Raw genomic sequence first — 25,502 nt, 5'->3', positions numbered from 1 at the left:
CCTTCCTCTCCTACTACCCCACAGCCAGTCGGTGTTCCCCAAGGGTCAGTCCTTGGCCCTCTCTTCTCTCTCTACACCACATCTCTGGGCACCCTCATCAGCTCCTATGGCTTCCATTACCACCTTTATGCTGATGATACCCTAATCTATTTCTCCTCCCCCGACCTATCCCCATCACTCCTGTCCAAGGTTTCCGAATGCCTCACGGCAATCTCAGCCTGGATGACCCAACGCTTCCTGAAACTAAACATGGCTAAAACTGAACTTCTAATCTTCCATCCCCCGAACATTCCCTCTTCTCCCACTATCTCCATCAGCATTGGTGAAACCGAAATCACCTCGACCGACCAAACGCTCTGCCTCTGTTTCATCATTGACTCCTCCCTCTCTTTCACCCCCCACATTTGTGCTCTCTCACAGTCTTGCCACTTTCACCTCCGCAACATCTTGCGCATCAGACCATTCCTCTCCACTGACGCGACCAAAATTCTCATTCACTCTCTTGTCATCTCCCGCCTTGACTACACAACATCCTTCTCTCTGGGCTACCTCTCGCCCGGAGCGCCCCTCTCCAATCCATTCTTAACGCTGCTGCTAGGCTCATCTTCCTCTCCCGCTGCTCTACCTCCACCTCCCCCCTCTGTCTATCTCTTCACTGGCTCCCCATTCCTTTCCTGGTTCTCTTTAAACTCCTCACCACCACCTACAAGGCTCTCTCCTCCACCGCTCCTTACCTCTCTTCACTGATCTCTATCCACACTCCCTCCTGTCCTCTTAGCTCCGCCGCCGACCGCCGACTGACCTCTCACCTAATTACCTCCTCCCACTCCCGTGTCCAAGATTTCTCTCGCACTGCCCCCCTGCACTGGAACAACCTCCCGCCACCCATCAGGCTTTCTGATTCCCTTACCTCCTTCGAGCGCTCCCTCAAAACCCACTTCTTCCGTTTAGCCTATCCCTCCTCCTCCTAACCTATTTTGCTCCTCCTATCCTGCCTACCCTACCCCTCCATCCGTTCCTACTTATCATATTGTTTTTCGTTCGTCCACCCACCTCCTTTTAGTCTGTTAACTCTTATGAGTAGGGCCCTCCTTCCTCACGTACTCACCCTACCTCTTTACCTCACCAGTGCTCCTGCCCGGTTCTTCCCTGCCTCTACTTCATCTTCAGTCTCCTCAACAATTTCCACACCTACTTCAGAACTGATGCTGATTTTAGTTCTACCAGCTATACCCCTATTTATGCTTTATTTTATCAACACACCCTGTACGTTACCTTGTAATTTGTTTTTTTGTTTGCTATGTACGGCGCTGCGGACACTTTGTGGCGCCATTATAAATAAACGTACTACTACTCTCTCAGCTCTTCCTCACAATCTTAACTCGTGCCTTCCAGTTTTCCCTAGTCCCTGCAGTCACCCACTTAATTCTCACCCTGCACTATCTACTGTATGTCTCCAGTGAAACCCACTTTCTCAGCAGCTCTGACCCTGTCTCTCTGCTCTCTCCATACACTGGGTCACTTTTATTATATGTCATTCATTTTTATGTAGATATAACTGTATGATTTTTTTACACCCCTTGTACTATGTCTTTCAAGTTATTTTATTGTTTTTGTGTTTTATTGTAATTTTTATTTTGTTTTGTATTTTACTCACTGCATGGCTCTACAGACATTTTGTTATGGCTTATAATTGAATTATACCATTTATATACCACAAAAGTAGTTTTGATGTCACTCTCCCCACTCCCTGCCTTGGCCATTACTACCCTGCTTACTTTTTGCCCTCAGGCTTGCTCGTGCCTCATGTCACCTGACTGTCTTCCCTCTCCCTATAGATTGTAAATTACTTTGGAGCAAATACCTCTTTCCTCTTGTTCCCACAGCTGCTGCTGCTGCTAACACTACTACTACTAATACAGCTACCTCTACTACTATTACTACTGCACTGCTACCTCTACTACCACTACTACTACCACTACTACTACTGCTACTACTACTATTACTACTACCTCTACTACTACTACTACTACTACTACTACTACTACTACTGCTACCTGTAATGCTACTACTACTACTGCTCTGCTACCTCTACTGTTACTACTACTACTAATACTACTGCTGCCTCTAATGCTACCTCTACTACTACTACTACTACTACTACTACTACTACTACTACTACTACTACTACTACCACTACTACTACTACTGCTACTACTACTATTACCTCTACTACTACTACTACTACTACTACTACTACTACTACTGCCAGGGCTATTTTTCAGCAGGCTTTAGCAGGAACTGAGGCCCTTATTCTAGTTCACTCTTACTGACAAAATATTTCTTATATGGACAAAACCATGTGCACTGCAGGTGAGGCAGGTGTTAAACCCCACCCAAATCTAATTATCTCTGCACAAGTAACACCTGCCTCACCTGCAGTGCACATGGTTTTGTCCATCTAATAAATATTTTGTCAGAAAGAGTGAACTAGAATAAGGGCCTCAGTTCCTGCTGGAGTCTGCTGAAAAATAGCCCTGACTACTGCTACCTGTACTACTACTACTACTACTACTACTACTACTACTACTGCTACCTGTACTACTACTACTACTGCTACCTGTACTACTACTACTACTACTACTACTACTACTACTGCTGCTCTGCTACCTCTACTGTTACTACTACTGCTACCACTACTACTAATACTACTGCTGCCTCTAATTCTACCTCTACTACTACTACTACTACAACTAATACTACTGCTACCTCTACTACTACCACTATTACTACTACCTCTACTACTACTACTACTACTACTACTACTACTACTACTACTACTACTACTACTACTGCTCTGCTACCTCTACTGTGCCTTCTACTGCTACCACTACTACTAATACTACTGCTGCCTCTAATGCTACCTCTACTACTACTACTACTACAACTAATACTACTGCTACCTCTACTACTACTGCTCCTACTACTACTACTACTATATCTATTACTAATACTAATGATACTGCTACCTACTACTGCTACCTTTACTACTACAACAACTCATACCACCACTTAGCTTCTACTAGTAAGGTAAAGGTTGTAATTTTAATTGTTAAAAAATGTAAAGTTTTTTTTTTTAAAGCCACCTCAACAGTTAAGATTCTTAAGGACATTTTTGAAAATAGCACAATCTGAATTATGTTACAATAAAAACAAATACAACAAGCACATTTAGAATGATTGCATTTTACTGATCAGTAAACATAAATGTAAGAATTTTAGCAAAAGCATAGACAAACAGAAATACTGTACAACCCTAATCTTATATTTTACACGCAGATTTGATATAGGTAATATTTGGAAATCAAGGTGATGTGAAAACACAAACTAGCATGGTGAAGGGATTATATGGATAAAATTGCATGATTTTAGTCAATATATTAATCTATACAGAAGAGCTTGTTGATAGTAACAATTTATCTTCTTAAAACGTTTCTATGATAAAATATTTAGAGATTGAGTACAATGCTTTAGCCCAAACTACTGTAGGATCTTAAACCTTCCGGGTGGTTGAGGATGATGTTGTTGTTACAACTTTTAAACTGGAATTACTGCCACTTCCAGAAGCAACGGATGGTTTTAAACTGTTGACACTGTAGGTTCCACCACCAATTCCTTGTCCACCACTAACAGCACCAAGGCCATATCCACCAATAGCAAATCCACTTCCTCCACCGACACTGAATCCGCTTCCACTGCCAACATTATAACCGCTTCCACTGCCAACTCCATAACTGTGTCCTGCTCCACTGGTGCTATAGTTTGAGCTCATGACAGCTGTTGAATGAATAATACACAGTTAGTTATACAGTATGCTTAATTCTCTAGATAACAAACTCAACCTACAAAGTCAACTTACAGATGTTTACCGGCCCAACTCCTTCTCCATTCAACCTAAAAAAAAATAGAACATAATTATAGACATATAGCCACATAATTTAAAAAATATCTGCTTTCAGTAATAATAAAATGAACTTATTACCAATAAATATAATATTTAGTCTTAATATTAGAAATAATATTTTTTTACCTGCTCTCTTCCCCTTCCAGCAATTTCCTGTAGGTGGCAATCTCAATATCTAGAGCCAGCTTGACATTCATAAGTTCCTGATAATCTTTCAGTTGGAGAGCCATGTCCTGTTTGGCCTTCTGCAGAGCAGCCTCCAAGTCAGTAAGCTTCTTTTTGGCATCCTTCACTGCAAGCTCCCCGCGCTGTTCAGCATCAGCAATTGCAGCCTGCATTTTGGCAATCTAGATTCATACATATACAAGTTTAATTAGATCATCTGTATAACAACAATGAAGATTTCCATCGGTCAAGGTGAAAAAGAAGACATAAAACATGACCTTTGTCAGCCTACAGCATATAAATCTTTTTTTTCTTACTTATAAACAGCAGCAATTTGTGGCCTGTGTGAAGGAAAGGCACTGCCACTGCTTATGCTGCCTGGTCTCTGACATCTTGCCATTGCCACCTTGTCCCTATTATCGGACAGGTCGCACCACCTATTCAGTGTAATTGACATGTGCCAGTACTAATTCATGTGCAGTAGCAGTCATGGTACCACGCATAGACAAACCCTCAGGTTCCATGGACTGCATTGGCTGCAGTCCATAGAAACTAAATAGGAATGACAATCAGGAAGGGAGTGCTTCCTACAGGAATACAGCTATCTGCTTATTACAGACTGGTCTGGCGGTCCCGGAGGGAGGAAATACCTCCCAATGGGACTGCCTTTTATGCGGGTGACTGGCAGGTAGGGCTTCCAATAGAAAGTCACTGTCAGTCACAGTGTAGTCAGTGCAGTCTCACGGACTGCATCTGCCTCACTGACACGAGCTAAGGTGGTAGAATTTACTGAGGGGCTACAGTCCTGTAGCCCATAGGTAACTTCTGACATTGATTGTCAATCTAAACATTATCTACGGTAATCAAGATCATTATAGCCATATACTATTTCAACACTATGAGTGGCATGCAATACTTATTGACATTATTATTAGTAAATGTAGTAGCCTATGACGCTAGAATAATTTAGTACTCTAAGGAATTTCTGCTATTAGTTTCATAAAACAAGAACCCTAAATTGCTTAATTCTTGTTCCAGGTATGTTATAAAAGTCTATAATACTTTTCACAGAAATTGTTACAGTATAATAACCCTTATTCTCTAAACCGTAGTATTTACTTCTGACATGTTCAGTATTAATCCCTAGAACTATTCTATTACCTGTTTCTTCACGTTGTCGATTTCAGAGCGCAGTCTGGTAATTAAACGATTGAGCTCTGAGATCTCAGACTTGGTGTTCTTCAGGTCATCACCATGACTTCCAGCAGTGACCCGCAGCTCCTCGTACTGCAGACACAGCAAAAGACAGTTACAGCATTAGGCACTTTGAATTGAGTGAAATCAGATCTAATATTTAAAATAATCTAATCTGTGTGAGACATCAATACTGATGTTTGAAAATCTCTTTTTTCAAATTTAAAATATTGAAAATCTAAATTTTACATAAAAGCAATACAAACATGTTGTATACTGTACAGTAGGTCCTATGGATCCGATATGATTTCCCGGCGGTCGGGATCCCGGCGGTCGGAATCCCGACACTGGAATCCCGACCGCCGAAATCCCGACAAGGGGGGGACATGGATCGCCCCCCCCTTGCGGGCTCGCTGCGCTCGCCACGCAGCGGGCCCGGTGCCTCGCTACGCTCGGCACGCTATTTTATTCTCCCTCTATGGGTGTCGTGGACACCCACGGAGGGAGAAAGTTTCGGGATTTCGGCGGTCGGGATTCCAGTGTCGGGATTCCGACCGCCGGGATCCCGACCGCCGGGAAATTAACCGCATCCCGGTCCTATTTTATGTTGTTGCTGTGATTTCTTTTAGCACACGATGAGTTTATCAGAGTAATACGTTCCACTCCATCAAAATACCAATAGCAAAGATCTATATTCAATGCTGTATATGGAAGGAGGAGATGATCAATCATCATAAAGTGATATTTAAAAAATGCACTCACTTTGTTCTGGTACCAGGACTCAGCTTCTGCCCGGCTCCTGTTGGCGATCTCTTCATACTGGGCTTTCACCTCCTGTATGATACTCTGTAGGTTTAGATCTCTGTTATTGTCCATGGACAATACAACAGAAGTGTCTGAGACCTGGCTATGCATTTGGGCAAGTTCCTGAAATAAGAACAAAGATTAATTAATACTAATAGTAGTATATCTAGTCCATGCTCTGGTCCTCAGACCTCAGTTACCTCAGAGGTGGATTTTCCACACATCAGCAGCAGGTGCCAAGGGGCCCTATAAAGATAACCTGGCTGTCTAAAATATTAAATTTACTTAGTGCTATGGTTTAATCCATTTCATTGGTATTTAAACTATATATCCACCCAGTTCAAAGCTTAAATCCAATATCCTAGGGGCAAAGGCATCCTGCTGTGGTGCCATAAATGTTAGAATGGGTTGGGCAATGTTCTTTCATATGTTCTTATTGTTCATAGTTTTTATTCTTTCACATTTTTTACTGAAAAATCTGCCACAAACCAAACATCTAACACATCCACAAACAGGTTAGTAGCCCTGGCCATCCACTTTGTTACTGCCAGTGCTATCTTTCAGCAGGGACCAGCAGGAACTCAGTTCCTGAACCTCTAATTTATTTAAATATGACATCATCAGGAACTGGGCCCCTGAACTGTTCTGGAGTGCCTCTGTTTCTAAATAAAATATATACATCTCTCTCTTTCTCTCTCTCATTCTCTCTCACTCTCTCTTCATTCTATTGATCCACCCCCCAGATACAGAGTTCCTGGACCTATTTTTCCAGAAAAATAGTACTGGTTACTGGTGGTCATTAAAGGAGGCCATGGATAGTCATTGTTGACATGTTATCATTATATATATATATATATATATATATATATATATATATATATATATATATATATATATGTGGCCATCCACTTTGTTACTGGTCATTAAAGAAGGCCATGAATAGTCATTTTCGATATATTATCATATTATATTAGTGTGTTATACTGTACATCAGCAATAACTAGAGTATTACCGCTTCATATAGAGCTCTCAAGAAGTTGATCTCATCGGTCAGTGCAGACTCCTTGGATTCCAGCTCTACCTTGCTCATGTAGGCAGCATCCACGTCCTAATAAAATAATAGAATCAGACATCATTGCATATCTTATCAGCATTGAATTGATGGATGCCATTCTTGTCTCGTGTTTACCTTTTTAAGCACCACAAATTCATTTTCTGCAGCTGTGCGCTTGTGAATTTCATCTTCATATCTGTTGGCATGCAGACACAATAATACTATTTAATGATTATTACTGTTACTATTGCCAAATAACTATAAAAATAGAAACTTCCTTGCACTATGTACAGCTATGTACAACTAAGTTGTAAGTGTAGAAAACAACTGCAGGTTGAGTATCCCTTATCCAAAATGCTCGGGACCAAAAGATTTTTTCAGTATTTTGGATTTTTTTTATATTTCAATGATATATCTTGAGGTATCTTGCATTTCTGTTGTACAAAAACATCAAACACATGAAATAAACACAAATATATTTTATTTGAGCATGAAATAAGGTTTCAAAACATGGAACAAAGTTTGTGTAGTTTCTCAGGCCCTGACTTTGAATTTATTTACAGTTTCTTATATAGCGCAGCAGATTCCGTTGCGCTTTACAATAGTATGCCAAGCAATCATTTTCTTGCACATATTTAGTGCCAGTTACACATCATGTCCTCAGCAGTGCTGATACAGATGTACCCATTTACCCATTTACGTGTTTATAGCAAGACATTTTATTGTCTTACTTTCTTGAATGTATGGTTTTCGGAATCATTTGGATAACAGATTTTTGGATAAGGAATACTCAACCTGTACTAGAAATTATTAGATTTTTAAACATTCTATAACTACTTTATAGTTATGACTGTCATTGGTGCTGATGTACTACACATCCCGGCTAGGAAAACCGTATTACACAACCAGGGCAGCCGAGAGGAATGCCGGGCCCCGGTAAAATTTGGGGGGCGTGGCCTAAGTGTGTGTTGTGGGAACCTCCCACACTTAGGCCACGCCCCCAAAATGTTTAGAGGAGGGTGAAAGAAAACTCTAAAAACTGTAATCTCAGAAGCAGCACACACCTACAGCATATGCTGTGCTGACAGCAGGCTCAGCATGACCTCTCACGCTGTCAGTGCTGAGCATGCTGTCAGCACAGCACATGCTGTAGAAGTGTGTGCTACTGTTGCTACCCGGGAGGGATGGAGGGGGAAGGGAGGGGTCAGACCAGGGCCCCTGCGGGGCCCCTTCAGCAAGTGTGGGCCCGGGTAATTAGTACCCGCTCCCCCCCTCTCTCGGCTCCCCTGTACACAACCACTACTGGAAGATCTCCATATGTCATCTGATTGGACATACAGAAAGACTGATATGCATGGTAATATTAAATGATATTTGGTGGACTCCATGTATGAACAGTGTTGTTTTAACCCGTTGAGTGCCAACATATTTGTGAGAGATGTGCAAAATATCTGCTAAAAATGCTAGCGCCGCTCACATTTGTTATATAAATGCAAAGAAATAATGTTGTGTAAAACAAGATTATTTTTCCTATATAATGTAAATATTCCAGGTCAATATAATAATGAATAAAAATATTTCCTTGGCTATTTTCACACCTATTTTGATAGATTCAATTGGCACTCAAAGGGTTAATGTACCTTGTACTATTAGACCAGGAACAGTCTTTATTGGTATATTTAGTTATAGAAGTTGACTTACTTGGCCTTGAATTCCTCTACAGCATCCTGCATGTGCCTTAATTCACCATCCAAACGTGTCTTATCACTAGATAGGCTGTCTAGCTGTCTCTGCAGTCCATTAATGTAGGCTTCAAAGAGGGGATCAATATTATTTTTCACGGTCTTGACTCCCTGCTCTTGCAGAAGCTTCCATTTGGTCTCCAGAACTTGGTTCTGCTGTTCTAAGAATCTGACCTAAAATAAAAATAACCAGATTCTAAATAAAAAGGCCAGCAACAGCAGGTTAGCAAGAGACAGAAAATTGGGGTATAAAGGGAAGCCGGTAATAAAGCAAAAGTACACCTTGTCGTTATAAATAGTAATTGCATGTTCTTACCTTGTCAATGAAGGATGCAAACTTGTTGTTAAGAGTCTTAATTTGCTCTCTTTCTTCTGTGCGCACTTTCTGAATTGCTGGGTCGATTTGCAGATTAAGAGGTGTTAATAGGTTTTGGTTAATCGTAACCTGTTGGATTCCACCAGGTGGGCACACCGGAAATTGAGAACTTCCACCAAATCCTTGACCAACACCAAACCCAGAATTGTTTCCAAATCCTGAACTACTTCCAGCTCCAAAACCAGAACTATTTCCATAATGGGACTGAAAGCTTGAATTGGAAATTCTTTTGTTTCCTGTTAAATTGTATAGGCTTGAGCTACCAAAGCCACCAGAACTAGCCCGGCCACTATTTACACCTCCATAACAAGAGCGAGTAGCCGAGGATGAGCTAAAGTTGCGATTGTTTGCCATGGTTGGGGCAGCAGAAGCAGCACTGAAGCCTTTTCTTGTGGTGCTGTATGTTGTTTGGCGGCTCACAGACATGGTCCTCTAGAACTGATGCTGAGGTAGAGCACTGAAGAAAGGCAAAGTAAATGGCTCAGTGATCAAACTCCCCTTTTTATCTGTCTTAGCAGAAGGGTTTGGTCACAGAGTTGTCGATGCATCATCTTGCATCAATGATGGGTTTGGTATGCCTCCTAGCAATACAAACACTGAGCTTATCTGATTAACTCACACCTTTAATATAAAGTGCAAAAATTCTGCCTGTATGGGAAATTACTGTTATTATTATTATCCATTTCTAAATTTTAGAAAAACTTTTGTCTTTACAAACAAGAAGAGACAGGACTAAGATGAATTAGTGGGAACTCTGGAAAGCAATAGCTCACATTAGATAGTGATCATCGTGATTTCAAGACAACAATGTGAATATAAAAAAAAATCCTAATTAACTAAATTAAATGATATAACTGTAAAAAGAAACCTGAAATAATAATAAAGAGGGTGTGCTGCTCAAATGCTAAAACAATATAAAGAAATGAAATGAATATTTATCCTTGCAGCCATAATAAATGAACATAAAGAAATGTCATCATTGGGTTAATGCAGTGGTTCTCAAACTCGGTCCTCAGGACCCCACACAGTTAATGTTTTCCAGGTCACCCATCAGGTGCACTCATTACTGTCTGACACGCTTTAAAAGATCCACAGGTGGAGCTAATTATTTTACTTGATTCTGTGAGGAGACCTGCAAAACATGCACTGTGTGGGGTCCTGAGGACTGAGTTTGAGAACCTGTGGATTAATGTATATTGTTGAAGTACTGATATAAAACAGTCATCCACTGAATAATACAGTTAAAAAGTACATGTTACAGTAGGTGTACAATTTGTCATCATTTTAGAAAAGTACAACTTGTGCGAGAGGCATACTATTTATGTTGTCAACATTAAATCGACTTATATTTCTAATAACAGAATGACAATGACAATATGAGTATACATGAACTCGCCCTGCAAATCGCCCAGGATTTAATATAATTGGGGAATCATTAGTTAGAATATGCAGGTCATACCATGTGACATATATGCCTCTTTATAGTATAAATGTGATTGGTCAAAAAATCCTGGACTAGAGTAAGTTACCAGCACTGGACAATTCAGTCAAACCAAGGCAACAATTGTTTTAAAATTAGGAAAGGATAAAGCATTTTTAACTTAAGTACCCCATACACTAGAATGATTTTGTATGATTTCATTAGATTTACATTTTTGGGCTGATATACAGTATATCATTTAAAAAGTGTCAAATCGTTTGTGTTTTCCATCCAACCTGGTCCAATGCGCAGTCCCATGAGTGTCGGATAGAAGCCCCTAGATTGGGGCTGCACAAGTTACATCTGCCCCACCTGCAGTGCACATGGTTTTGTCGTTTTGTCCATCTAAGAAGGAATTTGTCAGAAAGAGTGAACCAAATGAACCCCCTAAATTTCCCCCTAGGTATTCACTCTGTATACCAATCCTTCTGATTTCCCTATTACAATACCTCCAGTATCTGACCCTTCATCACTCTGGAGGCAACCAAATCTTTTAATTATATCACCTCCCACCTTGACAATTGCAGCCTATCACTCTCTGGTCTTCCTTTATACTGTCACTACCATCTTAAATCTATCCTTTATGCTGCTTCCTTACCTGATCTTACTGTCTCTGCTCTAACTCAACTTCCTGTTTTTTTCAATGCCTCCATTCGTTATTAATCCCAATACATAATGATGTTTAATCTCCTCATTCTACTGCTTTGTAAACATTAGGTCATCCTGGATTGTGACTGAGAGAACTACTGATGAAACAATACATTGTTTGTCCATACACACTGGATTATATAGAATGCTGCCAAGTGACGTATTGTTCATTAGCCATATTCAGCTGCATGCTATTGGCCGCTGGTTCATCCCAATAGACCAATTCAATGATCCTGATCTGACATATTGCCTGGTGTGTACAAGAGATGAGCGGTTCAGATTTTAAGAAATCTGAACTGCATCAACTTTATGGATCTTGGGTGATCCAAGCTGTAGCTCGGATCTGTATCTGACTTGCACTATATCCGAGGCGCAATGTAATACTGTGTGTGTACTGGTACAGTGTGGTGGAATCCTGTGTTTGAGTGTGGTTTAACCTCATTGTGTGCTGCTCGGGGGAAGGAAAGGAGGAATGATGATGAGGTATCTACCATGGTAAAATGTGTATAAGTGGCTTTAGTGTAGTGTAACATGTATAAGGGTATTCCTGTGGTGTAAGGGTACTACTGTGTAGTGTATCACATATAAGGGTACTAGTGTGTTGTGTAACATGTATAAGGGTACTACTGTGTGGTGTAACACGTATAAAAGTACAACTGTGTGGTGTACTGTGTACTGGACAATACTGTGTGGTGTATTGACTACTGTGCTGTGTATTTGAGCCTCTGCTCTGTCATTTAGCATCACCCCCAACCCACTGCAGCCTTTGACCATAGAAACAAAACAGGCCAAAATTCTGTGATTTAAAAATATATACAGATCCAAAACCAGCAAGGGCCCAACTTAAGTTTCAAAGTAATAGGACACCATAGCAACAAATTTGAAGGACCAATTGTTCCCATCCTGAGACACCTCTCTCAATAGTAATTGTTTATTTTAAGCCCCATTGTAGTGCATTTTATGAATGATAGTTGTGCCCCTTTTATATTATGCTATATTATTGTGCCCCAAATTAACAATATGCCACATTGTTCTTAAGCCAGTACACATGTCACACAGAGAGTGTTCACGGTATACCACACAGGGCTTAGGGTGGCAATTACAGGATCCTAGGAGACAATTCTATGCCCTGGGTGCAGATGTATTAGGCCCAATAAGTGAGCCCTCTAAGTATCTGGGTAGGGTGACCAACTCATCCCTTTAATCCGAGACACATATTAATTACACAGGTTCTGTGGCAGTTTAAAACCAGGTGAAATGGAGTCTTGAGGTGTGGCAGTTTAAAACCAGGTGAAAGACAGCCACAGATCATGTGTAATTAATATGTGTCCCAGATTAAAGGGATGAGTTGGTCACCCTATATCTGGGCCCAATAGCAATGGCACTCTCTGCACAAATTATAGCTACACCCATGTAATCAATCACTTCTACATCTACAATCAATGGCTGTACTGGCTTGGTAGTACACCAGTTACTCCTTGTATATTGGGATTTGTAGTGTTATTTGTTACTTATGTTACATTTGTTTTGGTTACAGTAATGTGATGTGGCGTTTTGGTGTTTACCCTGTATTGTTCTAATGTGTGCCACACTCTATGTATGTCGCTGCAAACTACTTGTGGCACCTTATAAATAAAATGTAATAATAATACTACTACAGCACTAATATTACTACTGCTATCTCTACTACTATTACTGTTACTTCTACTACTACTACGACTACTACTACTACTACTACTACTACTACTACTACTACTACTACTACTAATAATAATAATAATAATAAAAACAACACTGCTATATATAAGCAGTTGAGTATCTCTTATCCAGATATCTGTTATCCAAATTATTTTGAAAAATATGTTTTTCGGGATGACCTTTTTTTTTTTTTTTGCTAAAAGTCATGTTGACATGAAATGTAAATGGCACTACTGGAGACATCTGTAACTGGCACTACTGGGGACATGCTATGTAACAGGCACTACTTGGGACATGATATGTAACTGCCAATAAATATGTGCAATAAAATGATTGCTTAAAACTAAAACTCAGTGCCTGATATAGTACACAAAGTTGTTTAATGTTTTGCAATGTGCCGAACAAGAGTATATAGCTTCAATTAGTAATATAAAGGCTGTACTTTGATATGGTAAAAATATATATAGTCCTTTTTAAAGCCATCTGAACAGTTAGGATACATGAGGACATTTTTGAAAATAGCATTAGCTGAATTATGGTCAGGGCCGGCGCTACCCGCTCAGCAGAGGATGCAGAGCAGGAAGGCGCCAGGCTGCAGAGGCACCACTGTAGCCGCTCAGCATCCCCTGCTGCTGTGTGTTAAGTTGATCATGCTGGCTGCTGCTACTGCTGCTCCTGCCACAGCGTAGGACAGGCAGAGCAGAGGCAGTTAGGAGAGCCCTCCCAGGAACCCCTGAAGTCTGAACAGCTCCAAACAGCGGGTCCCAAAAAGGGGCAGAGCTACACAGATTGAAGGGACGGGGCTAAACGGCATAAAGGGATGGAGTTACACCTGAGAAGAATTGATGTATTTCCATGATCAGCATACTTACTGTAGGTAAGTGGAGGGAGAATCGGTGAGTGATTAGTGTGTGTGTGTGTGTGTGTGTGTATGTGTGTGTGGCCATTATGTATGGTAGCAGCATACTGTGGGCATCAGTCGCATAACTATACTCCCGCAGCCCCCCGCCATGGCGGGGAGGAGTAGAGAAAGTGTGGGTGCCAGCGGGTCTGCATGGCTATAGTTACCCGCTGCCGCCATCAGCCGTGACCTGCCGCCAGCTCATCTGTTTGCAGTCACGGACTCACGGCTCTCCTGGCTCCCTCCTGCTGCTTATGAAAAGAGACACTCAGAAAATGGCTGCCCCCATTCTGCAGACCATTTTTGTGGATGCTAGAGGAGGCGGTGGCCTCCTCTAGCATCCTTAAAAATGGTCTGCTGTATGGGGTAGCCATTTTTTGAGTGTCCCTTTTCATTAACAGCAGGAGCTGGGAGAGCCGGGACTGGACCGCAGACAAGACCAGCAGCGGATGTGGCGGATGTGGGAGGGGTAAGGGGCGGGGGCAGTACGGTGGGGTAAGGTGGGGGGGGTTTGGGGTAGGGGAGAGTGCTACTAACATAATATAATTGGGGGGGGGGGCGCTGCCAACATTTTTGGCAGGGGGTCGAAAAAATTATAGTTACGCCACTGGTGGGCATCATAGGTGTAAGCAGCACTGCTACAGGGGGCCTTACACGTGTAAGTGGTGCTGTTACTGGAGGCATTATGGGTATAAGACAAGATTTACAGAGAAAGAAAGAATGTCCTTGGTAAGGTGCACCTCGAAGAAAATGTAAAATTTAACTTTTATTAGTACATACTTAAAAGGCTGCGAAATTTATTAAAAATAACATATAACATATACGGGTGGGAAACACACAATATTTAAAAAACTATGGTGGCAGGCAGAGATGGCTATCCAGTATTAATATTAGGCTGATTGATGCAGGCTACCTAAGTCCATGGAGTTATCGCGAAATGTGCACACTGGAGTTAGAAGAAGTTTTTTAACCCACTCCTACCTGGCACCTTATATCTATAACTCCATGAGTAAGTGTCGCGATCTACTCTCAATTTCGCGATAACTCCATGGACTTAGGTAGCCTGCATCAATCAGCCTAATATTAATACTGGATAGCCATCTCTGCCTGCCACCATAGTTTTTTAAATATTGTGTGTTTCCCACCCGTATATGTTATATGTTATTTTTAATAAATTTCGCAGCCTTTTAAGTATGTACTAATAAAAGTTAAATTTTACATTTTCTTCGAGGTACACCTTACCAAGGACATTCTTTCTTTCTCTGTAAATCTTGTCCTAAACTGTTGTGTCCAAAGGTAGCACACCCCTATAGGTCCTATATAATATCACTTATGACCATATGCATTAAGGGGTCCGGATTATCACTAATCATCTTGTGCGACTGACACAACCTATCCCTCTAATTATGGGTATAAGGACAGCTGGTACTGTGGGGCATTATGCGTGGAATCAGCGCTGTAACTGGGTGCATTATGCATGTAAGCGCTGCTGTTACTGTAGGCATTATGTGTAAACAATGCTGCTCCTGGGGGCATTACACATTTTAGTGGTGCTGTTACTGGACGCATTATGGGTATAAAGACAGCTGGTACTGCGGGCATTATGCATGGAAGCAGTGTTGCTAATGGGTGCATTATGCATGTTAGCGTTGCTGTTACTGCAGGCATTATGTGTACGTGATGCTGCTACTGGGGGCAATATAGGTGTACAAAGCAAGCAGAACCCAGTAAGCTTGGTGGGGTGATGCCAAGTCAAAGAGGTGTTCCCTTCAACCAGCTATCCCGCTCTGGATCCCCAGCCATCCGATTCCTGATGTTTAAATGAAACAAATCAGAAGCTGGGATAAGCAGACAGGGAGCTGCACCTTAGGGGCTCAGAGTTGCTGACACCATGTTATCCCACCTGGGCAAGAAGAATGTAACTCCCCCTCGGCAACAAGCATGTAATCCACCCTGGGCAACTAGCATGTAACTACCTATGGCAGCGAACATGTAAACCCCGTGACAATGAACATGCATTTACTGTGGTAGTGAGCATATAACCCCCGGTAAGGAGCCTGAAACCCCCTGGCAATGAGCATGTAACCTCTGGCAACGAGCATGTAACTCCTGGCAACAAGAGTGTAACTCCTGGCAACAAGCATGTAACTCCTGACAATGTAGCTAAGCGCATTTATGTGGAATAATATGGAATGGGCCTTATGGTGTGTGTCATAATGTGTATTGGGCAATATGGTGTGTGGTATAATATGTAGTGGACATTATGGTGTGTGGCGTAATGTGTAATGGTATTACGGTGTGTGACAGTGTGTAAAAGGCATTACAGTGTTTGTAATCTTGGAGTATTGTGTCTAAGGGGCTCTTTATTGTGCAGTGTGTCTAAGGAGCTTTAGCTTGCACAATACGTATAAGTGGCATTACCATGTGGTAAAATGTGAAAAAAAGAAACTACTGTTTAAAGTAATGTAGATTGGTAATATTATGTGGCCACGCCCCTTCCCCGCTAAGTATTATCCTAAACTTCCCTGATTTTAGTATGTGTGTGTGGGCACCAATTGCTTTTTGGTTCAGGGCACCGAAATGTTTTGTTACGGCACTGCTGCTACTAGGCACATTATGTGTATACAAATTACTACTGTTACTTGCATTCTACACCTTTTTTATGGGAGGGCGCAATTTTATATTGTGCAGGGGGGCGCCGAACACCCTAGCACCAGCCCTGATTATGGTACTAAAAAAAATGCAAATACAACAAGCACTTTTAGAATGATTGCAGTTTACTGATCAGGTCCCATAAATGAAAGCATTTTAGCAGAAGCATAAACAAAGCAGAAAATCAGCACTGATTTTATATTTTACACACAGATTTGAGGTAGACAATATTTTCAGGCGTTGAGAAAACACAAACTATCATGGAGAGTCACACTAGTGCCTAACACTAGTGTAGTTTTCCTTAAGCCCAGTCCTCGTGGAACATTATCATTGCGTGTTTCATAGATCATATTGCTGGAGCACAGGTATATTAATTGACTAAAGGTGCCCTTAACGATGTATTGGGGCAATCAACCAATCCCAAGATTGTCACAGTGGGGATCAGGGAATGGAATCAGACATTTTGAATATGCAATCATACAAGCCCACCGCTCAGCACATCCTGTTGGTGGATCAGTACTTTCAGCAGGTCAGCAGAGTGGAGGATTGTGCCCACTATGAGCATCTTAACCCAACAGATCTAAAGATGGTACTAATAGTTCCTGAGGATACTTTGAAAACATGCACTCTTAGGGTTCCATGAGGGCTGAATTTGAGAAACCCTACAATAGTGTTTCTAGAATCCAGCCCACATGGCACTCTGACATGCACAAACAGGTGAAATAATACATATCACCTGTTAATCTGGTAAAATGTGCAAGTCAGTCATTAACACAACTGTGCTATAATAAGGTGATATAGAAAACATGCAATGTTAGGGATAAGAACTTGATTTAGGAAACACTGGAACATTATACTATTCAAAGCCAGTCTTTGCTTTGCTCTAAACAATAAGTGCACATCATTGTGTTTTTGTTTCTGGTGAAGGGGTTATATGGATAAGTTTGCAATAATTTAACCCATACAGAACATGTTGTTGATAGCAAAAATTTAACGTCTTTAAACATATGTCTAATTTCTATGATAAAATATTCAGTGGATGGGTACAATGCTTCAGCCCATACTGTAGGTTCCTAAACCTTCCGGGTGGTTGAGGATGTTGTTGTTACAACTTTCATACTGGAATTTCTGCCACTTCCAGACACAACGGATGGTTTGACACTGTAGCTTCCACCACCAATTCCTTGTCCTCCACTAATGGCACCATGGCCATATCCACCAATACCGAATCCACTTCCACCACCGACACTGAATCCGCTTCCACTGCCAACATTATATCCGCTTCCACTGCCAACTCCGTAACTGTGACCTGCTCCACTGGTGCTATAGTTTGAGCTCATAACAGCTGTTGAAGGAATAATAGACAGTTAGTTATACAGTATGCTTGATTCTCCAGATAACAAACTTAGGACCTAATGCTGGTCGACATGCAACGCTGCGAATTTCGCAACATTTTGTGTGGATTAAACGCCAACCACCGCTCGCACAGATGCCTGAAAACCCCCTCCCCCCTTTGCTTACTGAGTACCCCACATGGTTGCGAATGGATGTTTTACATTAACATCTATTCACAGCCTTGGGTGTGGGGGACAAATCATTGATTTGGAAGGTACACGCAAAACTAAGGCTCTCTCTGGTTTCTTAGCTTTTTGTGTTCCCTGTACGGGAAGAGCAAGCTGACATCCGGTGATAAACTATACTACATTCGGTGATACACTGGTAGTTGTGAATGGGATGACAAACTAGCAGTTCACTGTGCCAGTTCACACTCAGCATATGCACAAGAGCAGAAATGCGCATTAGGAACACATTGCTCCCCCATGCAAACGCGTGGAAAGAGAACGTATCACAATAAGGCCCTTAATCTGCAAAGTCAACTTACAAATGTTTACTGGCCCAACACCTTCTCCAGTCAACCTGAAAAAAATAGAACAAAATTATAGACATACAGTATAGCCATATAATTTTAGCAATATCTGTTTTCAGGAATAATCACATGCTATTATTACCAATAAATATAATGTCATTATTAGAAAGAACCAGTTTTTACCTGCTCTCTTCCCCTTCCAGCAGTTTCCTGTAGGTGGCGATCTCAATATCCAGAGCCAGCTTGACATTCATCAGTTCCTGGTACTCTTTCATTTGGAGAGCCATGTCCTGCTTTGCCTTCTGCAGAGCAGCCTCCAAGTCAGTAAGCTTTTTTTTGGCATCCTTCACTGCAAGCTCCCCGCGCTGTTCAGCATCAGCAATTGCAGCCTGCATTTTGGTAATCTAGATTCATACATATAAAAGTTTAATTAGATCATCTATATTACAACTATGAAGATTTCCATTGGTCAAGGGGAAAAAGAAGACATAAAACATGACCTGTGCCAGCCTGCCACTGCTTGTGCTGCCTGGTCTTTGTCATCTTGTCCCTTTTACCTCATCATCTTCATTGGCTAGGTAGCGCCACATATACAATGTAACTGACAGGTGCTGGTACAAACTCATGTGCAGTAACAGCGATGGTACCATGCATACACAAATCCACAGCTTCTATGGACTGCATTGTTAGCAGCCTATAAGAACCAGCTAGGGATGACAATCAAGAAGGGAGTGGCTTCCTACAGGAAGCCAGCTCTCTGGTTATCAAAGCCCAGTCTGGCAATCACGGAGGAAGGAAACACCTCCCAATGGGACTGTCTGTCATTCGGGTGACTGACAAGTAGGTTTTCCAATAGAAAGTCAATGTCAGTCACAGTGTAGCCAGTGCAGTCTCACGGACTACATTTGGCTCACTGAAATGAGCTAAGGTGGTAGAATTTAGGGGTTGCAATCCTGTAGCCCATAGATAACTTCTGCCATTGATTGCAAATTCTTATATTAGGAAAAGAAAGGTATGCAGCGCTGTCAAAAATCACAAATGCATTGGATTGACTTTACGTAATTTTTATATTGATAAAATAAATGACAATTTAATATACCATTGGATTAAATATATTAGCATAGGTGTGTAGGAGATTCCGGTCCGTCCAGGCTGGCTCAGGCATCTGCTGGTTCGGGCATCTGCCCAGGTATCGGCTGGTTCGGGCATCTGCCCGAACCAGCCTGGACGGACTGGAAACTCCTACACACCCAGCAGCATCAGTGGTGTTTTTCCACACCTATATTGGATGTTTAAACATTTGTTTTTAACAATATAATTTTTAAATGTATTCTTATTTTATGCCTATGCTAATATGTTTTATCCAATGGTGTATTAAATTGTCATTTATTTTATCAAAATAAAAATTATGTAAAGTCAATCCAATGCATTTGTGATTTTTGACAGCGCTGCATACCTTTATTTTCCTAATTTTGGTTTTCTTGTCCCAGGTTTGACACACCTGGTATTTTGCAGCTGCTACTTAGTCAAGCAGCTCCTCCGTATTGCGCCTCTACGGGTACACTTTCACATACCTGGTTGAGGTAGAAAGGATACCCTTTTATTTTCCCAAATCTATATATTATCCTATATGGTAATCAAGTTCATTAGAGCCATAGACTATTTCAAAACTATGAGTGGCATGGAACACTTATTGACATTATTGTTAGTAAATGTAGTAGCCTATGATGCTGGAAAAATTAAGCACTCTAAGAAATTGCTGCTATTTGTTTAATAAAACCAACCCCCTAAATTGCTTAATTCTTGTTCCAGGTATGTTTTCTAGGCTATAATAATTTCTACAGAAATTGTTGCAGTATAATAACCCTTATTCTCTAAACAATAGTATTTACTATCTGACATGTTCAGTATTAATCCCTAGCACTATTCCAATTACCTGTTTCTTCACGTTGTCGATTTCAGAGCGCAGTCTGGTAATTAAACGATTTAGCTCTGAGATCTCAGACTTGGTGTTCTTCAGGTCATCACCATGACTTCCAGCAGTGACCCGCAGCTCCTCGTACTGCAGACACAGCAAAAGACAGTTACAGCATTCGGCACTTTAAATTGAGTGAAATCAGATCTAATATTTTAAATAATCTAATCTGTGTGAGACATCAATACTGATGTTTGGAAAAATCTGTTGTAATGTACTGTATGTAGCTTCTCTTTTTTTCAAAATTAAAATATTGAAAATCTAAATTTTACATAAAAGCAATACAAACATGTTATATACTGTACAGTACGTCCTATTTTATGTTGTTGCTGTGATTCCTTTTAGCACACAATGAGTTTATCAGAGTAATACGTTCCACTCCATCAAAATATCAATAGCAAAGATCTATATTCAATGCTGTATATGGAAGGAGGAGATGCTCAATCATCATAAAGTGATATTTAAAAAATGCACTCACTTTGTTCTGGTACCAGGACTCAGCTTCTGCCCGGCTCCTGTTGGCGATCTCTTCATACTGGGCTTTGACCTCCTGTATGATACTCTGTAGGTTTAGATCTCTGTTATTGTCCATGGACAATACAACAGAAGTGTCTGAGACCTGGCTGTGCATTTGGGAAAGTTCCTGAAATAAGAACAAAGATTAATTAATGCTAATAGTAGTATATCTAGTCAACAATCTGATCCCCTGACCTTAATGCTAGCTCAAAGGTGAAATTTCCACAAGACAACCTAGAAGCCTGCCTAAGTCACCGCAGGTCCCAAGGGGCCCTATTAAGAGAGGAGCATTACATGACTACCACTTGAAGTTATAACATCAAGTGTACCTGCCCACACTTTCATAATCCCTGAAAATCCCTGAGCATTTATTGGTAGACTGTACACACGCCAAAGTACTCTATTGATGTTGCCTGCAATCAGCATAAAAAATGTTGCGCTATGGATTGTGGGAGGGAGGAGGACGCCAAACCATTATTTTGACAAGAGCCATATGAGGACTAAATCTGCCTCTGCCTAGCTTAAATCCTGCTGCCCTTCCATTTGCTTAGTGAATAGTTTAATCCATTTCATTGGTATTTATACTGTATAACCACAAAGGAATCCCGCTGTGGTGTCATGAATGGTAGAATGGGTTGGGCAATGTTCTTTCATAAGTTCTATGAACAGATGTTGAGATCCTTCTTATTTTCATTGCTTTAATTCTTTCACATTTTTTTCTAAAAAATCTGCCATGATGTAGATGTCACAACCCAAACATCTAACACATCCACAAACAAGTTAGTAGCCCTGGTCATCCACTTTGAAACTGGTCATTAAAGAAGGCCATGAATAGTCATTGTTGATATATTATCATATTATATCAGTGTGTTATACTGTACATCAGCAATAACTAGAGTATTACCGCTTCATATAGAGCTCTCAAGAAGTTGATCTCATCGGTCAGTGCAGACTCCTTGGATTCCAGCTCTACCTTGCTCATGTAGGCAGCATCCACGTCCTAATAATACAGTATAATAGAATCAGACATCATTGCATATCTTATCAGCATTGAATTGATGGTGGCCATTTTTGTCTCATATTTACCTTTTTAAGCACCACAAATTCATTTTCTGCAGCTGTGCGCTTGTGAATTTCATCTTCATATCTGTTGGCATGCAGAAACAAAAACATTATTTAATGATAATTATCTTTACTATTGCGATATAACTATAAAAATTGCAACTCACTATGGGACTTATTCAGCTTGGTTTGGGACGCAGCGAGGATCACTGCTTACCAAGCCATGAAACACGCCCCGATAAGCACCTGCCCCCTGACTTTTATTCCCTTCTGTGACTGCTGACGAGGGGGCGTGCGCTGACATCCTAGGCCCATTTGTGTTCCCATCGGAACGCCCAGCATTTTCATGGGGACGCCCCTAAAACACAAGGCGTTCCCATGGGCGATCCCCATTTCTGCCCCGGTCTTCCCTCCCTGCAATGGATGGCTCAGCGGGATGTGCAATGTGCATCTTGCTGGGGTCTTGACATGCGCACACCCCCTAACAACGGTACAGGGCCAATTTGCACCCCTTCCAAATCATCTTGAATCAGGTCCTATGTACAACTAAGATGTAAGTGTAAAAAACAACTACTTAAATTTTTTTATTTTTAACCATTTTATAACTTAATCCTTTGAGTGCCAATGCTGCTGTGAGATATGTGCAAAATAATTGCTTAAAATGCCAGCCTCACTCACAGCTACTGTTTTTTGGGACACAATATATAATTAAGCTTCAATTGTTGACTTTAGATCATTTGCCGGCAATAACTAAACTAAAAACTCTTCGAATACGGCCCTCTCATATTAAGCAGATATTTTGCACATGTTGGAACTCAAAGGGTTAAACTACTTTAAAGCTATCACTGTCATTGGTGCTGATGTACAGTACCACACATCCTGGCTTGGAAAACTGTATTACACAAAAATTATGTATTTACAGTGTCATTTTAATATATTTTGTACTTCCAGACCAGCCACAGTCTCTATTGGTATATTTAGATATATAAGTTGACTTACTTGGCCTTGAATTCCTCTACAGCATCCTGCATGTGCCTTAATTCACCATCCAAACGTCCCTTATCACTAGATAGGCTGTCTAGCTGTCTCCGCAGTCCATTAATGTAGGCTTCAAAGAGGGGATCAATATTATTTTTCACGGTCTTGACTCCCTGCTCTTGCAGAAGCTTCCATTTGGTCTCCAGAACTTGGTTCTGCTGTTCTAAGAATCTGACCTAAAACAATAACCAGATTCTTAAAAAAAAATATCCAGCAACAGCAGGTCAGCGATATAAATTGTGATATAAAGGGAACCCGGTAATACAGGAAAATGAGAATAGATCTCGTTGTTATAAATAATGATTGCATGTTCTTACCTTGTCAATGAAGGATGCAAACTTGTTGTTAAGAGTCTTAATTTGCTCTCTCTCTTCTGTGCGCACTTTCTGAATTGCTGGGTCGATTTGCAGATTAAGAGGTGTTAATAGGCTTTGGTTAATCGTAACCTGTTGGATTCCACCAGGTGGGCACACCGGAAATTGAGAACCTCCACCAAATCCTTGACCAACACCAAACCCAGAATTGTTTCCAAATCCTGAACTATTTCCAGCTCCAAAACCAGAAGCATTTCCATAACCAGACTGAAAGCTTGAATTGGAAATTCTTTTGTTTCCTGTTAAATTGTATAGGCTTGAGCTACCAAAGCCACCAGAACTAGCCCGGCCACTATTTACACCTCCATAACACGAGCGAGTGGCTGAGGATGAGCTGAAGTTGCGATTGTTTGCCATGGTTGGGGCAGCAGAAGCAGCACTGAAGCCTTTTCTTGTGGTGCTGTATGTTGTTTGGCGACTCACAGACATGGTCCTCTAGAACTGATGCTGAGGTAGAGCACAGAAGAAAGGCAAAGTAAATGGCTCAGTGATCAAACTCCCCTTTTTATCTGTCTTAGCAGAAGGGTTTGGTCACAGAGTTGTCGATGCATCATCTTGCATCAATGATGGGTTTGGTATGCCTCCTAGCAATACAAACACTGAGCTCATCTGATTAACTCACACCTTTAATATAAAGTGCAAAAATTCTGCTTGTATGGGAAATTATTGTCCATTTCTAAATTTTAGAAAAACTTTTGTCTTTACAAACAAGAAGAGACAAGACTAAGATGAATTAGTGGGAACTCTGGAAAGCAATAGCTCACATTGGATAGTGATCATCGTGATTTCAAGACAACAATAAGAATGTAATAATACTGAAATAACTAAAATACCTGAAATAACTGTAAAAAAAACCCCTGAAATAACAAAGAGGGGGTGCTGGCCAAAGAGCACTAATATTAAAACAAAACAAAAAAAGATTCATATTTATCCTTGCTGCAGTAACAACTGAACATAAATAAATATCATCATTGGGATAATGTTTACTGTTGAAGTACTGATATTTAAAAGTTATATACTGAATAATAGAGTGAAACAATACATTAAGTATATAATTTGTTCGCACTCAGACTGGCAGATCTGGAGATCCCTCCACGGCCCCAGCGGCTGACGCCGACTGGTGACGTCATTCAAACTCGCCGGGTGGACGCCGCGGGGCGGGTGGACGGCTCAGATCAGCATAAAGGTATGTTTGTATTTTTGCACACTGTTGTCTCTTGCACCTTGATAAAAAGCCTGCTACAGGCTTGAAACGTCGGGAACTACAAGGTCTTCTGTGTCCTGTTATTTCAAGTAGAGTGCCGCCATCCTACTGTCTATGTCCACAGCCCGTCGGGTACCGGCTGTGTCTCACAGAGGGCACCTTATCTTTCAGCTTCCGTTGCTAACTTGGAGTGCTGCCCGTATGCAATTGTCTATTTAAGTATATAATTTGGCATCTTTTCAGAAAAGTACAACTTGTTTGAGAGGCATACTACATGTTATCAACCTTAAATGTAATTATATCCCTAATAACAGATTGACCAGTGGTGTAAGTTCAACCCAGTTGCCTGGGGGCAAGATAAATAATGGTGCCACCCCCCCCCCCCTCTACGCACACACACCTTATATAATTATATTTATGCATGTGTGTATGTATGTATGTATGTATGTATGTATGTATGTTATGTATATTATATTTAAATAAAGAGAGTGTGATGTCTATGGTCCTGCTAGGAGAGGGAGTCAGCTACAGAAGTGATAGTGACGGCTTTCAATTCGCTGATTCAAACTTGTAGGGGAGGATAGATGCCCCCTTGGGAGCAGGAGGTCAACGGCATATGATTCCATCGCCTCCCAGAGTTCTGCCTCTGAGATTGACAATGACAATATGAGTATACATGAACCACAGTCCCAGCAATCACCCAGGAGGTAAAATAATTGATACAATGTGACATATATGGATTTTTATTTATTTGGTTCCTAGCGATAAAGCCAAAATAAGATTATAAA

The 25,502-nt window shown here is 41.0% G+C and overlaps 2 protein-coding genes across 2 annotated transcripts; both read right to left on the bottom strand.

The window, feature by feature from the left end:
- Positions 1-3,553: 3,553 nt before the first annotated feature.
- LOC146059159 (keratin, type II cytoskeletal 75-like) lies at positions 3,554-9,725 on the bottom strand. The gene is made up of 9 exons (XM_083171280.1): positions 9,240-9,725; positions 8,883-9,097; positions 7,317-7,377; positions 7,140-7,235; positions 6,086-6,250; positions 5,291-5,416; positions 4,091-4,311; positions 3,920-3,954; positions 3,554-3,837 (listed from the first exon to the last, which is right to left on the bottom strand). The coding sequence occupies exons 1-9, from the start codon at positions 9,723-9,725 to the stop codon at positions 3,554-3,556; spliced, it is 1,689 nt and encodes a 562-aa protein (XP_083027406.1).
- Positions 9,726-17,198: 7,473 nt separating this feature from the next.
- LOC146059158 (keratin, type II cytoskeletal 75-like) lies at positions 17,199-23,939 on the bottom strand. Its single transcript, XM_083171279.1, has 9 exons — positions 23,454-23,939; positions 23,098-23,312; positions 22,123-22,183; positions 21,941-22,036; positions 20,999-21,163; positions 20,482-20,607; positions 18,729-18,949; positions 18,561-18,595; positions 17,199-18,023 (listed from the first exon to the last, which is right to left on the bottom strand). The coding sequence occupies exons 1-9, from the start codon at positions 23,937-23,939 to the stop codon at positions 17,752-17,754; spliced, it is 1,677 nt and encodes a 558-aa protein (XP_083027405.1). The 3' UTR covers positions 17,199-17,751.
- Between the last annotated feature and the right edge of the window lie 1,563 nt (positions 23,940-25,502).

The sequence above is a fragment of the Crinia signifera genome, chromosome 2 (genome assembly GCF_055691185.1).
Source record: "Crinia signifera chromosome 2, ASM5569118v1, whole genome shotgun sequence".
NCBI lineage: Eukaryota > Metazoa > Chordata > Amphibia > Anura > Myobatrachidae > Crinia > Crinia signifera.
Note: the sequence above shows the minus strand (reverse complement) of the source record. Positions and strands in the feature narration are given on the sequence as shown.